The sequence below is a fragment of the Salmo salar genome, chromosome ssa22 (genome assembly GCF_905237065.1).
Source record: "Salmo salar chromosome ssa22, Ssal_v3.1, whole genome shotgun sequence".
NCBI lineage: Eukaryota > Metazoa > Chordata > Actinopteri > Salmoniformes > Salmonidae > Salmo > Salmo salar.
Genome location: NC_059463.1, coordinates 4,942,025 through 4,958,056, shown reverse-complemented (window position 1 = coordinate 4,958,056; position 16,032 = coordinate 4,942,025). Strand labels below are relative to the sequence as shown.

At 42.4% G+C, this 16,032-nt stretch overlaps 1 protein-coding gene across 1 annotated transcript in view; it reads left to right on the top strand.

Annotated features, from left to right (window-relative positions):
• The window catches only part of LOC106582664 (kinesin heavy chain), a 147,699-nt gene that overhangs the window by 89,108 nt on the left and 42,559 nt on the right, over positions 1 to 16,032 (top strand). Inside the window, exons 11-17 of the mRNA XM_014165938.2 lie at positions 6,166 to 6,314; positions 6,992 to 7,224; positions 9,047 to 9,115; positions 10,911 to 10,997; positions 11,236 to 11,355; positions 11,549 to 11,695; positions 15,296 to 15,484. Coding sequence (XP_014021413.2) covers positions 6,166 to 6,314; positions 6,992 to 7,224; positions 9,047 to 9,115; positions 10,911 to 10,997; positions 11,236 to 11,355; positions 11,549 to 11,695; positions 15,296 to 15,484 — 994 coding nt within the window. The remainder of the gene's footprint in view (positions 1 to 6,165; positions 6,315 to 6,991; positions 7,225 to 9,046; positions 9,116 to 10,910; positions 10,998 to 11,235; positions 11,356 to 11,548; positions 11,696 to 15,295; positions 15,485 to 16,032) is intronic.

The window sequence follows — 16,032 nt, the reverse complement described above, 5'->3', positions numbered from 1 at the left end:
CCACACCATGACTGACCCACCGCCAAACCGGTCATGCTGGAGGATGTTGCAGGCAGCAGAACGTTCTCCACGGCGTCTCCAGACTCTGTCACGTCTGTCACATGTGCTCAGTGTGAACCTGCTTTCATCTGTGAAGAGCACAGGGCGCCAGTGGCAAATTTGCCAATCTTGGTGTTCTCTGGCAAATGCCAAACGTCCTGCACGGTGTTGGGCTGTAAGCACAACCCCCACCTGTGGACGTCGGGCCCTCATACCACCCTCATGGAGTCTGTTTCTGACCATTTGAGCAGACACATGCACATTTGTGGCCTGCTGGAGGTCATTTTGCAGGGCTCTGGCAGTGCTCCTCCTGCTCCTCCTTGCACAAAGGCAGAGGTACGTCTCCACGTCTCCTGATGTACTGGCCTGTCTCCTGGTAGCGCCTCCATGCTCTGGACAATACGCTGACAGACACAGCAAACCTTCTTGCCACAGCTCTCATTGATGTGCCATCCTGGATGAGCTGCACTACCTGAGCCACTTGTAGGGGTTGTAGACTCCGTCTCATGCTACCACTAGAGTGAAAGCACCACCAGCATTCAAAAGTGACCAAAACATCAGCCAGGAAGCATAGGAACTGAGAAGTGGTCTGTGGTCCCCACCTGCAGAACCACTCCTTTATTGGGGGTGTCTTGCTAATTGCCTGTAATTTCCACCTGTTGTCTATTCCATTTGCACAACAGCATGTGAAATTTATTGTCAATCATTGTTGCTTCCTAAGTGGACAGTTTGATTTCACAGAAGTGTGATTGACTTGGAGTTACATTGTGTTGTTTAAGTGTTCCCTTTATTTTTTTGAGCAGTATATTATGAAAGTCTACTTTGACTCTGACAACTAGCTGCCCAGTGTAGTTACCATTCCCTTCCAATAGATGGCAGCCAAAGCTAGTTGAAGTCGCTACTCTAACGACAGGGACACGGGATTAGTGTGCACTGAAAGTAGTTTTATCTTCAAAGCAAGTTCATCTGGTTACGCTAGAACCTGTTGTTATAGTGGACAAGCTAACTAATACTATTTTTACATAAGGTGCAGGCATTATGTCTATGTCTTAGGCTAGGCTAGATTTACTAAGTGAACTGGTTTTATTCAAAGCCTTTGCTTCTGGCTATGTGCGCCTTATGGAAGAAACAACCCACACAGGGATGAGACGCCATACACCTCGTCCAATTCTCTCTTTTGCCCATAGGGTGAAATGGCGATAAACTGCCAGCCTGTATGCCCTGCAAACAAAATCATAAAAAAGTTAGTCTGCTACCGAAACTTAAACACAATGTATTTATAATGAGCACGCCCCATTATTGGTTAGAATGAGAATTCATGAATCATGATGCTGTCTGCGATTAGAACTCCGGTCGTCTGATCTAAAGGTAAATGTGTTACCAATGCGCCAAACAACACTGAGGATAAACATTGTTATTGGATACTGATTATATATTTTGAGCACGGACACGTCCAATAAATACATCGCCATCCAGACAGACTGACAGGAACCTCTGACTGGATGTAATACAGCCACCATCTGCTGGGATTTTGTGCTGTATCACCACCATCTCTCTACAACACACACACTTCTACTCTAGCCATTACCTGGCAGCATCCCCACTCACACTAGTTTGTGTTCGCCTACGCCAACCCTCTAGCTGAGGTGTTTCAGGCGACATATCTGTTGTTACTGCTACGAGATCTGGGGCAACGATCGGCTCAATCATGAATGGCTTCAGTAGGTTTAGTGGCTCCCTAACTAATAATATTTCATTCTCTGTAATAAACTCATTCTCAGACTCGGAGCTACTTGATAAATTCAGATATTTTTGGGAGTTCCAATATGCCAGGGGTGTCAAACTCAAATACCCAGTGGGCCAAAATGTAAAACCTGAACAAAGTCGCGGGCCAACATTGAACAAATGAACCTTTTAATATGGACCCAAACAAGTTTTGCTTTAACATTGAATATGGAACAAGCATCGCTTATTACCATACAATATATTATTTAATAGTGGAGACATGCAAAATCGAATTTCAAATGAAAAAACACATCAATGGCATTCATTTATTAAATAAATAAAATTTAAATAAAAATCGTATGCCTCTTTTCTATTTGCAGCCTTCTGATTTAAATACCAAAATAAACTTTTTCCACTGGCTAATAATTTTACAAATAAAATGATAATAAATCAATCAACCATTCAAGCCCATGCCTTGTAGCAAGAAAAAGTGCACAAAGAAAACGTTAATTATTGCACACTGATCTAATCTGATGTGCCCAAGCCAGATACCTGGCATCTCTTCTTGGATGCTAGTTCATCAATGTCTGGGCTCAGGCTCTGAGCTGAAGAAATCCTCAGTATCGAGCGAAGGGGTTCATCAGTCAGACGTCTCCTGTGAGTTGTTTTGGTCATCTTCATCGAGGAGAAAAGTTGCTCGCATAGATAAGTGCTGCTGAACATGGAGAGCATCTGAGCAGCTTGGGTGCGGAGCTGAGGCATTGTGTCAGGGATGAACCGTGGAAACTGTGCGGCGCCCACAGCATCATACTTTGACTTCAGCGTGTCGTTGCACTGGAGTTCAATCAGCTCCATTTGGATGTTGGTTGGTGCATTTTCCACATCAACTGCGAAGGGATTACTAAGCAGTTCAAACCTACATTTCTGGACATCGAAGTCGGCAAATCGCCGGCTAAACTCAGTGGCGAGAACACTGAGTTTATCAGCAAACTGTGCGCATGGGAACACGGCGGTAGAGATCTGCGCTTTTATGGTTTGGCAGCAGGGAGAATGGCAAGGGTTTCCTTGCAGCATCTGATTCTCCCACAGGCACAGTTTAGTTTTAAAGGCCCTCACTGCAGCGTACATGTCTGTGATGATGCGCCCCCGCCCCTGAAGCTGCAGGTTCAGCGCATCGAGATGGCTCGAGATGTCACAGAGAAAGGCCAGCTCACACAGAAACTTTTGCTCCCGGAGCTCTGCTGTATCCTTCCCTTTGGTTTCCAGGAATTGACATATTTCCTCACGCAGCTCGAAACATCTGTTCAGTACTTTTCCTCTGCTTAGCCATCTCACCTCTGTGTGATACGGCACGCCTGCGTATTCCGAACCACACTCCTCTAGAAAAAATTTCAACTGCCGGTGATTCAGACCTTTGGCTCTTATAAAGTTAACTACCTGTGTTACTGTGGTCATAACATGTTCCATCTTTAGGGCTTTGGCACACAGTGATTCCTGATGTATGATGCAGTGGTAAACAGTTAGCTCACCTGCACAGTTCTCTTCCCGCATCTTCTCCCGAACCATGCCCACCAGTCCACTCTTTTTACCGCACATCGCTGGCGCACCATCTGTCGTTAATCCAACGAGTTTATCCCACGGCAGCTTTATTTCAGTTACACATTTGGAAACCTCCTCAAATATTTCCTTTCCTGTGGTTGTGCCATGCATTGATTTGAATCCCAATAGCTCCTCCGTAACACACAGATTTGAGTCCACTCCACGGATGAAGACTGACAGCTGAGCAGTATCAGATGCGTCGCAGCTCTCATCCACAGCGAGGGAGAACGCAACGAAATCTTTTCCCTTTTCCATCAGCTGGTCATACAGATTGGTGGCAAGATCACATGTGCGATCAGCTACTGTGTTCCTGCTCAGGCTCACGTTTGAAAATGCTTGCTTTTTCTCTGGGCATACGAGGTCACAAACTTTCATCATGCACTTTTTCACGAACTCTCCCTCATTAACCTCTTATGGCTAGGGGGCAGTATTTTCACGGCTGGATAAAAAACGTACCCGATTTAATCTGGTTACTAATCCTACCCAGTAACTAGAATATGCATATACTTATTATATATGGATAGAAAACACCCTAACGTTTCTAAAACTGTTTGAATGGTGTCTGTGAGTATAACAGAACTCAAATGGCAGGTCAAAACCTGAGAGATTCCTTTACAGGAAGTGGCCTGTCTGACCATTTCTGGAACTTCTTTGCCATCTCTATCTTTTACTAAGGATCTCTGCTCTAACGTGACACTTCCTACGTCGTCCATAGGCGCTCAGAGCCCGGGAAAAACCTGAATGTCGTCATCCCAGCCCCAGGCTGAAACACATTATCGCCTTTCTCAAGTGGCCGATCAAGGGACTGTGGGCTTAGGCGCGTGACCTGCCCGCCCCCGTCTTTGTGATTTTTTCCTCTGTTTGCCGAAAAGGAGATTCCCGGTCGGAATATTATCGCTTTTCTACGAGAAAAATGGCATAAAAATTGATTTTAAACAGCGGTTGACATGCTTCGAAGTACGGTAATGGAATATTTAGATTTTTTTGGTCACGAATTGCGCCATGCGCACGACCCTTCTTTACCATTTCGGATAGTGTCTGGAACGCACGAACAAAACGCCGCTATTCGGATATAACGATGGATTATTTTGGACCAAACCAACATTTGTTATTGAAGTAGCAGTCCTGGGAGTGCATTCTGACGAAGACAACAAAGGTAATGAAACTTTTGTAATAGTAAATCGGAGTTTGATCAGGGCTAAACTTGGTCGGTGTCTAAATGGCTAGCCGTGATGGCTGGGCTATCGACTGAGAATATTGCAAAATGTGCTTTCACCGAAAAGCTATTTTAAAATCGGACATATCGAGTGCATAGAGGAGTTCTGTATCTATAATTCTTAAAATAATTGTTATGTTTTTTGTGAACGTTTATCGTGAGTAATTTAGTAAATTCACCGGATGTTTGCGGGGGGTATGCTAGTTCTGAACGTCACATGCTAATGTAAAAAGCTGGTTTTTGATATAAATATGAACTTGATTGAACAAAACATGCATGCATTGTATAACATAATGTCCTAGGGTTGTCATCTGATGAAGATCATCAAAGGTTAGTGCTGCATTTAGCTGTGGTTTTGTTTTTTGTGACATTATATGCTAGCTTGAAAAATGGGTGTCTGATTATTTCTGGCTTGGTACTCTGCTGACATAATCTAATGTTTTGCTTTCGCTGTAAAGCCTTTTTGAAATCGGACAGTGTGGTTAGATAAAGGAGAGTCTTGTCTTTAAAATGCTGTGAAATAGTCATATGTTTGAAAAATTGAAGTTTTTGTATTTTTGAGGAATTTGTAATTCGCGCCACGCCTATCATTGGATATTGGAGCAGGTGTTCCGCTAGCGGAACGTCTAGATGTAAGAGGTTAAAGGGCCGGGCTGATTTTGCGATCTCTGCTGCCACTATATAACTAGCCTTTACAGCAGCCTCACTTTGTGATGTGGCTTTTTTGAACATATTCTGTTGTGAAACCAAACTTCCTTTCATCTCCTCTACTTTCTGGCTCCTTTGAGTCATGTCCAGGTCCTTGTATTTGTCATGGTGTTTCGTTTCATAGTGTCGTCTAATGTTTTACTCCTTACTTACAGCCACGTTGCCTCCACAAACAAGACAAACAGGTTTGTCTTTTACATATGTAAACAGATATTCTGCCTCCCACTTGTCCAGAAAGCTCCTGTTTTCTGCCTTTCTTTTCGACATTTTTGGGAAGGGATAGCGCGCTGACAGTTGTAGCGTCTGTGTTGCTATGACTACTGTCACAGAGGAGAGGGCGTTTCTGGGTCCTGTCCTGATTGGCGCGCGAAAACAACAGCAGAGCATTATGGGATTCGTAGTATTAGCGGTGAATGCGCTGTATAATACCGGCGGGCCAGCTCTAGTAGTAATTTGGTAATGTCTCGCGGGCCAAATATAATTACCAGAGTTTGACACCCATGCAATATGCTCTCACCTGCCAGTGACGCAACAATGCCAATATGGCGATTTACAGTTACAGTTAGCTGGCGTTCCATTCCCCTTTAAACCCATATAAACACATTGGGCTTATTCTGGACAGATTTTGGCGAGAGTGAATCCATACAATTATAGAATCTGTACCTAAGAACAATGTCATGTCAAACTCACAGAGCCTATCTATACATCACTACATTCTCCTATGTCTTTCATCCAACTGAGTCATTACCTATGCGTGTTCCATTGAATCGCTAAGGCAATCCAGAACAATAGAATCCATACAATTACACAATCTGGACCTAACTCATACAGCCTTATGTCTCACTACCATCTCCTCTGTCTTTCTCTATCCCCCCCAGAGCTAAGACGATCAGGAACACAGCGTCAGTGAATCTGGAGCTGACGGCAGAACAGTGGAAGAAGAAGTATGAGAAGGAGAAGGAGAAGAACAGGATGATGAAGGAGACGGTACAGAGGCTGGAGTCTGAGCTCAACAGATGGAGGAATGGTGAGGTCACCTATGGACACACACACCAGCACACAGGCACATAGACACTGAGACACACACACACACACACACACACACACACACACACACACACACACACACACACGTACACACACACAGGCATGCGCGAAAAAAAACACAGGCACGAGCAGGCAAACACACACATGAACACACACACTCTCTCGAAGATTAATTACCGACTCCCACGGTGTCCTGGAGGCAGATTTCTTTGTGCCTTTATGCTTTATGGATTCTTATATTTTAGTAATCCTCAGAGCACTAGGCTACCTGGGGTGGACTAGTAACCGAAAGGTTACTAAATCAAATCCCTGAGCTGACAAGGTAAGAATCTGTCGTTCTGCCCCTGAACAAGGCAGTTAACCCACTGTTCCTAGGCTGTCATTGTAAATAAGAATTTGTTCTTAACTAATTAAATAAAGGTTAATAAAAAAAATAAACATCTCCTAAGAGGGACATTATATACTGTAGACACACACATATATATTTTAGACTGTAGACACTCCGTCTGCTGCTCCAGAGCCACATAAAGAGAGGGACACACACACTGGGCCTCCTTGGCTAGCCCTAAAGAAAATCACACACACACACGCACCCACCCCTACACCCATACCTCCCCCAATGAGGCCTGTCCTCATGATTCATTGTCCCTCCCTCAGATGAGGAGGACCCAGAGCTGGATCAGTTGTGTCCTGGTGCTGTGCCTCTTGAGTGTCTGATACCCAGAGAAGACAGTCTGGGTCGGCTCCCCAGAGAAGAGAGCTCCTCCTCCGGTCTGAGTCGGCTGCCTAGAGAAGACAGTTCCTCCTCTATAGTGATCAGGATCTCAGAGGAGGAAAGACAGAAGTATGAGGAGGAGATACGCAAGCTCTACAAGCAGCTGGACGACAAGGTGAGGGGGTTCACACACAAACTGTAACTTCTATTTGAAGTTGGTGCTTGATGTGACATAAGTGGACTGTTGTTCCCACATAAAAAATACTACAGTTTACTATAGCTCCTCCCACCAGCATCCTCTGGTAAAATACTATACTACACTGTAGTATCCCTTGATCATGTGTAGCACATACTATGGAATTTTGTAGTATACTGCAGAATACTATAGGTTGTTATCAATAAGCATCACAATACGGTGCAGAGTGTTCGATTTGCCTTCTGGGGGGCAAGGAGACCTCCAGCTCAGCTAAAAACATTAACAACTGAGTGTCATTTTCAAGAGAATGTGAAATAAATGTTACAACTATTTGGTTGTAATATGATCCCCTCTTGAAGAGCACAGTCTTAACTACTAATTTACAATTTATTCCATGCAAAACAATTTCCCACATTTAGGTCTATCATCAGAGTTATACAGCAAGTAACTGCATGCACTTCATGATCAGTAAACATCAATTGATCATGTATTTTCAGATACGTGTGGGTGGCCTACCTATTTGGTATGTACTGTAGATAGCTAGCTAAGCAAACAAGTATTTGAGTCAAAACTCATCCTGGTAAAGTTGTCAGTTTGACTACTGTCATCACCACTAATAGATGTCAAGGAAATCAATCAATGAGATCACTAGCTATCTAGTTCATCCCCTGAAATTATAGCTTTTCTCAATAATTGTTTGTTTTTTGTGTTGATTTTCAAAACAGAGTTCACAACATACATTACAGAACTATGTGTCCTTTGCTAAACAGTAAATTATTTCTCAATATGTAGTTGCCTTCTCAAAACATAAATAGATTCATCAAAATTATATTATACTGCCATATTGCATAGATAGATATTGATGCATCAAAAGGGGACCGATCCTGTAGAGGTTAAAAATCCCAGCAGATCAATACATTTTCTTTGCAGTCATTACATCACTAAATCATGATGATCAAAATTGGAAGTACAACTATCCAAAAGTGCATATTATAGGCAATTACTCTCTTTGCATATTGCACCAAACAATTTCATACACATCAAATATTATTGCTGATAGTTATTAGTAAGGCAAGAAAATGATCAGAAGTTCTGTAAATGTTTTTAAGCATTTGATCATTGCTGTTCTGTTATAGATACATTTCAACACAGATCCCAAAATTGCTTGTATGCGATTGAGAAAAAACATAACTAGCCAAATTGACATGATCTGTCTTCAGCTAGCTAGGCAATTTGATGTGGTCAATGTAGCCTATTATATCTGTCAGCAGCATTCGTGATTAAACACTGACTCTTAAAAACAAGTGTTAGCAAGCTAACTAAAAATAAAAAAGTACATAATACCACTATGTTTAGCCAACTGACACTGTGCAAAGTTTCTAGCTACTGGTACTAGCTTGCAAACATTATCAGCTAGCTAGCTAGCTATACATATTACATGGACAAATACATGGGCAATTGCCACCTCCTGCTTCTTGACAGACAGATCCATAAAGGATGGAAAATTAACCTAAACCACACATATAGTGCCTAGTGAATATTTTCCAACTGTCCCGATTCCTTTTACAACTGTCCCATTATCTGGTTTTAATGTCCATTCTAGAATGCCCTTCTAGCCAATCAGAACGAGTATTCAACAATGTTCTGTTATAAAAAATATAGTAATAGTACGATATTTATACCATAGTATACTATAGTATTTTTTCATGTGGGTTGTCTCTTTACTTTACCCATAATGCTCTGTAAAACATACCTGGTTTTCACTGTTTGTGTGTGTGTGTGTGTGTGTGTTTCTACACAGGATGATGAGATCAACCAGCAGAGTCAGCTGGCGGAGAAGCTGAAGGAGCAGATGCTGGACCAGGAAGAGGTACAACACCCTCCCTCTACTCAGCCCAACGTGCTTCCTCATCTATCTTCCTCTGTCCCTCTATTATTCAGCCCATCTGAGCTCCACTTAGACTGAGTAGTTGGCAGGAGAAGATTAATTTACATTTTTGTCAAGCAAAAGAGCAGAGATCTGTGCCAAAAATACTGTCAAATGAAAAATGAATCTGCAGGGTGATTTAATTTAATTTATACTGAACAAAAATATAAACGCAACATGTAAAGTGTTTCATGAGCTGAAATAAAAGATCACAGAAATGTTCTATACACACAAAAAGCTTATTTGTCTCAAATTTTGTGCACTAATTTGTTTACATCCCTGTTAGTGAGCATTTCTCCTTTGCCAAGATAACCCATCCACCTGACAGAAGCTGATTAAACAGCATGATCATTACTGGCCACTCTAAAATGTGCAGATATGTCACGCTACACAATGCCACAGGTGTCTTAAGTTTTGAGGGAGCGTGCAATTGGCATGCTTACTGCAGGAATGTACACCGGAGCTGATACTAGAGAATGGAATGTTAATTTCTCTACCATAAGCCACCTCCAATGTTGTTTTAGAGAATTTGGCAGTATGTCCAACTGGCCTCACTACCGCAGACCTCATGTAACCACGCCATCCCAGGACCTCTAAATCCGGCTTCTTCGCCTGCGGGATTGTCTGAGACCAGCCACCCAGACAGCTGATGAAACTATGGTTTGCACAAATGCATAATTTCTCCACAAACTATCAGAAACCATCTCAGGGAATCTGGTCTGCGTGCTCGTCGTCCTCACCAGGGTCTTGACAAGACTGAGTTCGTTGTCGTAACCTACTTCAGTGGTCAAATGTTCACCTTCGATGGCCACTGGCACGTTGGAGAAGTGTGCCCTTCACGGATGAATCCTGGTTTCAGCTGTACCAGGCAGATGACAGACAGCATTTAGGGGCTTGTGTGGTCGAGCGGTTTTCTGATGTCAAAGTTGTGAACAGAATGCCCCATTGTGACAGTGGGGTTATGGCCAGGGATAAGCTACTGACAGCGAACACAATTGCATTTTATCAATGGCAATTTGAATGCACAGAGATACCATAATGAAATCCTGAGGCCAAATGTCCTGCCATTCATCCACCGCCATCACCTCATGTTTCAGCATGATAATGCATGGCCCCATTTCACAAGGATCTGTACATAATTCCTGGAAGCTCATGTCACACATTGAGCATGTTTGGGATGCTCTGGATTGACTTGTACGACAGGCTGTTCTAGTTCCCACCAATATTCAGCAACTTCGCACAGCCATTGAAGAGGAGTGGGACAACATTCCACAGGCCACAATCAACAGCTTGATCAACTCTTTGCAAAGGAGATGTGTCGCGCTGCATGAGGCAAATGGTGGTCACACCAGATACTGATTGGTGTTCTGATCCACGCTCCTACTTTTTTTTAAAGTATCTGTGACCAACAGATGCATATCTGTATTCCCAGTCATGTGAAATCCATAGATTAAGGCCTAATGAATTTATTACAATTTACTGATTTCCTTGAACTGTAACCCAGTAAAAATATTTGAAATTGTTTCATGTTGCAGTTATTTTTGTTCAGTGTAATTTCATTTGGCAATTGTAGTATTGAGAACTCAACTGACATTGGATAATCTGTCTTCACTTTCCTTTTATCTGTAATGCTATGGTTATTCAGCCTGGGAACTGGCCCAAATGTTGAGGTGCTACACTCTAAGGAGCTATCGAAGATAAGTGAGTGATGGTTATTGGGTTTTTGTGTGACTCCCAGCTCCTGGTCTCCTCCCGTGGGGACAGTGAGAAGGTGTCATCAGAGCTGGGCAGACTACAGATGGAGAGTGACGTTGCCAAGGCGGAGGTTGGTTGGCCGATTTAATTAATTGAGTGATTGATTGATTGAATTTATTTGACAATTTAATACATATACAGCCAGTAAATTACAATAATAAAGTCACTTACTTATTTCACTTGTGGTCTATAGGGGGGCCAGTACGGGAAGAAAAAAAAATTATGTATGAAATGTATGCATTCACTACTGTAAGTCGCTCTGGATAAGAGCGTCTGCTAAATGACTAAAATGTAATGTAAATGTATAGGTGAAGGAGGTTCTACAGGCCTTAGAGGAGCTGGCTGTTAACTACGATCAGAAGAGCCAGGAGGTGGAGGATAAGAGTCTACAGAACAAACTACTGGCTGAGGAACTGGCCAAGAAAATGGTACGTCAGGGGGAGGGGGTTACACTTAATCTGTTCGTCCGTCCTTTACGCACATCTGTCCCCATCCATCTGTCCATCTACAGTTCTATCGATCATTCTATTCCTTTGGTGAGTGTTTATGTGTGTGTCTCAGGGGGGTTAGGTTCAATTAAAAAAGAGAAGTCAAAGTCTCTTCTTCTCCTCCCAACTCCAGGCCCACTTAATGCGAATTGAGGCGGAGCTGTCTCGTCTACAGGAAGTGAGCAGTCATCAGAGGAAACGCATCGCTGAGGTTCTCAACGGCCTAATGAGGGACCTCTCTGAGTTCAGTGCCATCGTAGGCAACAAAGACATCAAACTGGTCAGTACTTTACTTTAGTTGTAAAAAGACGATTTCTGAGTTAACTTGACTTTGCTTGATCGTTGATTCTTGATACCTGACTTTTACTTAAACAAAAAGGACATCAAACTGGTACATATGCTACAGTGGAGGCTGCTGAGGGGAGAACAGCTTATAATAATGGCCAGAATGAAGCAAATGGAATCAAACACCTGGAAACCATGTGTTTGATACCATTCCACTGATTCCACTTCAGTCATTAACACAAGCCCATTCTCCCCAATTAAGGTGCCACCAACTTCATGTGGTCTGCTATTACCAAGACTACACTTATTGTTTTGACTTTTATTTAACTAGGCAAGTCAGTTAAGAGCAAATTCTTAACTACAATGACAGCCTAGGAACAGTGGGTTATGTTTACCTTGTTTACCAAATGTTTACCTTGTCAGCTCAGGGATTTGATCTAGCAACCTTTCGGTTACTGGCCCAACGCACTAACCACTAGGCTACCTGACACCCCCTCATAGAAGTAAAGGTGCCTGAAATAACATTTTGGGTTGCCATATAGGCAGAACCTTTCCAGTTGAAAAAGGTTTCCCCTCTGAAAAATGTATTTTTAATAATGTAATGTAGAGGTGGTAGCCTATCAGACTGAAGGTGTGGCTTACTGGAGGTTTGGCCTTCAGATATTTATTTTTGGTCACCCTTTAGCTTAAATTTGTATTTTTTTTCCTGTTCATCATGTTAAGTTTGTGCAAATTAAAATGTTTGTTGGATATTTTTTTTACAGTATATATCCTAATATAATATTAACATTGCTGATTACATACAGTAATAAGTGGTAACTTTGGGATTTGCATAGGCTTTTGAGGGGATCATACACCTCTGTTAGCTTAATTGAAGTTACAAAACTGTTCAACCTTAACGTCTAATGGCAGTACAACCTAACAGATGTAATGACATTTGCTCTAACAGGTTATTTAACCAGGCAAGTCAGTTAAGAACAAATTCTTATTTACAATGACAGCCTACCAGGGAACAGTGGGTTAACTGCCTTGTTCAGGGGCGGAACAACAGATATTTACCTTGTCAGCTCAGGGATTCAATCCAGCAACCTTTCAGTTACTGGCCCAATGCTCTCACCACTAGGCCAACTGCCACCCCTATCTTAAAGCCACGCCACTACTAAGCCACGCCTCCACTCCAGGGTTCCACCAGGAACCCGTTCCTACATTGAACCATTCAAGTTTCCGCCAAGAACCCCTCAACTAACTGAAGGTGCAAATATGAACCATTGACTAGCAATGGTTGCTTAAGGAATTCCAGGGGTTCCATGAGGATCTCCAGGGTTCCTCGAGTCACCAATAATTCTAAGCGTGTATGGCCTGTACACCTGTATAAAAAAATAGGAGTGCTGATCTAGACGCTGAACACTTATCTCTGAGAACCTCTCCTAGAACACTGGAGGTCAAGGCTAGGTTCCCCAGTCCATATACAGTGGCAAGAAAAAGTATGTGAATAAAGTGGTTGTCTTCCCGTGTGGCTCAGTTGGTAGAGCATGGTGTTTGCAACGCCAGGGTTGTGGGTTCGATTCCCACGGGGGACCAGTATGGAGAAAAAATTTATGAAATGTATGCATTCACTACTGTAAGTCACTCTGGATAAGAACGTCTGCTAAATGACTAAAATGTTTAATCTTCATCTAAGTCACAACAATAGACAAACACAGTGTGCTTAAACTAATAACACACAAATTAACACATTTTTCTTGTCTATATTGAATACATAATTTAAACATTCACAGTATAGGAAGAAAAAGTAGGTGAACCCCTAGGCTAATGGCTTCTCCAAAAGCTAATTGGAATCATGAGTCAGCTAACCTGGAGTTCAATCAATGAGACGAGATTGGAGATGTTGGTTAGAGCTGCATTGACCTATAAAAACCACTCACAAAATTTGAGTTTGCTATTCACAAGAAGCATTGCCTGATGTGAACCATGCCTCGAACAAAAGAGATCTCAGAAGACCTACGATTAAGAATTGTTGACTTGCATGAAGTTGGAAAGGGTTACAAAAGTATCTCTAAAAGCCTTGATGTTCATCAGTCCACTGTAAGACAAATTGTCTAGAAATGGAGAAAGTGCAGCACTGTTGCTACTCTCCCTAGGAGTGGCCGTCCTGCAAAGATGACTGCAAGAGCACAGCGCAGAAAGCTCAATGAGGTTAAGTGTCAGCTAAAGACTTACAGAAATATCTGGAACATGCTAACATCTCTGTTGACGAATCTACGATACGTAAACACTAAACAAGAATGGTGTTTATGGGAGGACACCACGGAAAAGGCCTCTGCTGTCCATAAAAACATTGCTGCACATCTGAAGTTTGCAAAAGTGCACCTGGATGTTTCACAACCCTACTGGCAAAATATTCTGTGGACAGATGAAACTACAGTTGAGTTGTTTGGAAGGAACACACAACACTATGTGTGGAGAAAAAAAGCCACAGCACACCAACATCAAAACTTCATCCCAACTGTAAAGTATGGTGGAGGGAGCATCATGGTTTGGGGCTGCTTTGCTGGCTCGGCTTGGACAGCTTGCTATCATCGACATAAAAATGAATTCCCAAGTTTATCAAGACATTTTGCAGGAGAATGTTAGGCTATATGTCCGCCAATTGAAGCTCAACAGAAGATGGGGGAATCAACAGGATAATGACCCAAAACACAGAAATAAATAAACAACAGAATGGCTTATACAGCAGAAAATACGCCTTCTGGAGTGGCCCAGTCAGAGTCCTGACCTCAACCCGATTGAGATGCTGTTTTGTAAAGAGGAATGGTCCAGAATTCCTCCTGACCATTGTGCAGATCTGACCCGCAACTACAGAAAACGTTTGGTTGAGGTTATTGCTGCCAAAGTAGGGTCAACCTGTTATTAAATCCAAGGCTTCACATACTTTTCCCACCCTGCACTGTGAATGTTTACACGGTGTGTTCAATAAAGACATGAAAATGTATAATTGTTTGTGTTATTAGTTTAAGCAGACTGTGTTTGTCTATTGTTGTGACCTAGATGAAGATCAGATCAAATGTTATGACCAATTTATGCAGAGATCCAGGTATTTCCAAAGGGTTCACATACCTTTTCTTGCCACTGTATCTTAGTCATTGTGATCTAAAAGGCAAACGTGATCCTGTCAGCACACAGATATACTTTCTGAATACAGGCCCAGATAGGCACAGCTCTCTCTCATTTTATGATTTTAAGAGTTCATATTTTTCACTCCAAAAGGCCCTCATCAGAAGTACAGCATGCCAGTTGTCAGGGAGATAGAGCAGAGTTGTCTGTCAACAACATCACTGTTATCATACTTAGATTGTAATTGATGTGGCGTTTGCTAAATGATCTGTAATATAATGGATGTTTGTTTTTTACAAATAAACTGCAGAAGTTTTTCTTTCTCTCTCCTACTCCCTGTTCAGCTCTCTATCTCCTTTTTCTGTCTCTCAAATTCAAAAGGCTTTATTGGCGGGGAAAGTGTAGCCATATACATTGCCAAAGCAAACATATAGGAACATATTGAATCAATGATAATGGTAATCTTTGTCTCTTCCCCCAGCCAATGGAAATAACGGGTGCGATCGAGGAGGAGTTTACGGTGGCCCGTCTCTACATCAGTAAGATCAAGTCGGAGGTCAAGTCCATGGTGAAACGCTGTCGTCAGCTGGAGAACCTTCAGATGGAGTGTCATAGGAAGATGGAGGAGACGGGAAGAGAGTTGTCCTCCTGCCAACTCCTCATCTCACAGGTCAGGGACAGGGCATACTCAGAGTACCTTTTAATATGCAGAAGGATCAAGGGTTTACTAGAAGTACATTTGAAGAGTTTAATTCCAAAATGCTATTTCCACATATTTTTTATATTTGTGTTTTTTCACTAGAAATTATTGCTAATGTGTCATGTCTTGTGGGGTATGAAGGGGTGTCAATGCTTCTCACAAATGCTAGTGATGAAGTCAGTCTCTCCTCCACTTTGAGCCATTAGAGATTGACATGCACATTATTAATGTTAACTCTCTGTGTACATCCAAGGGGCCATCCGTGCTGCCCTGTTTGGAGCCAATTGTAATTTTCTTTGTGGCACCTGAACACACGACTGAACAATAGTCCAGGTGGGACAAAACTAGGGCCTGAAGGACCTGCCTTGTTGATAGTGCTGTTAAGAGGGCAGAGTACCACTTTAGTATGGACAGACTTCTCCCCATCTTAGCTACTGCTGTATCAATATGTTTTACAGTTTACAATCCAGGGTTACTCCAAGCAGTTTAGTCACCTCAACATGCTCAATTTCCATATG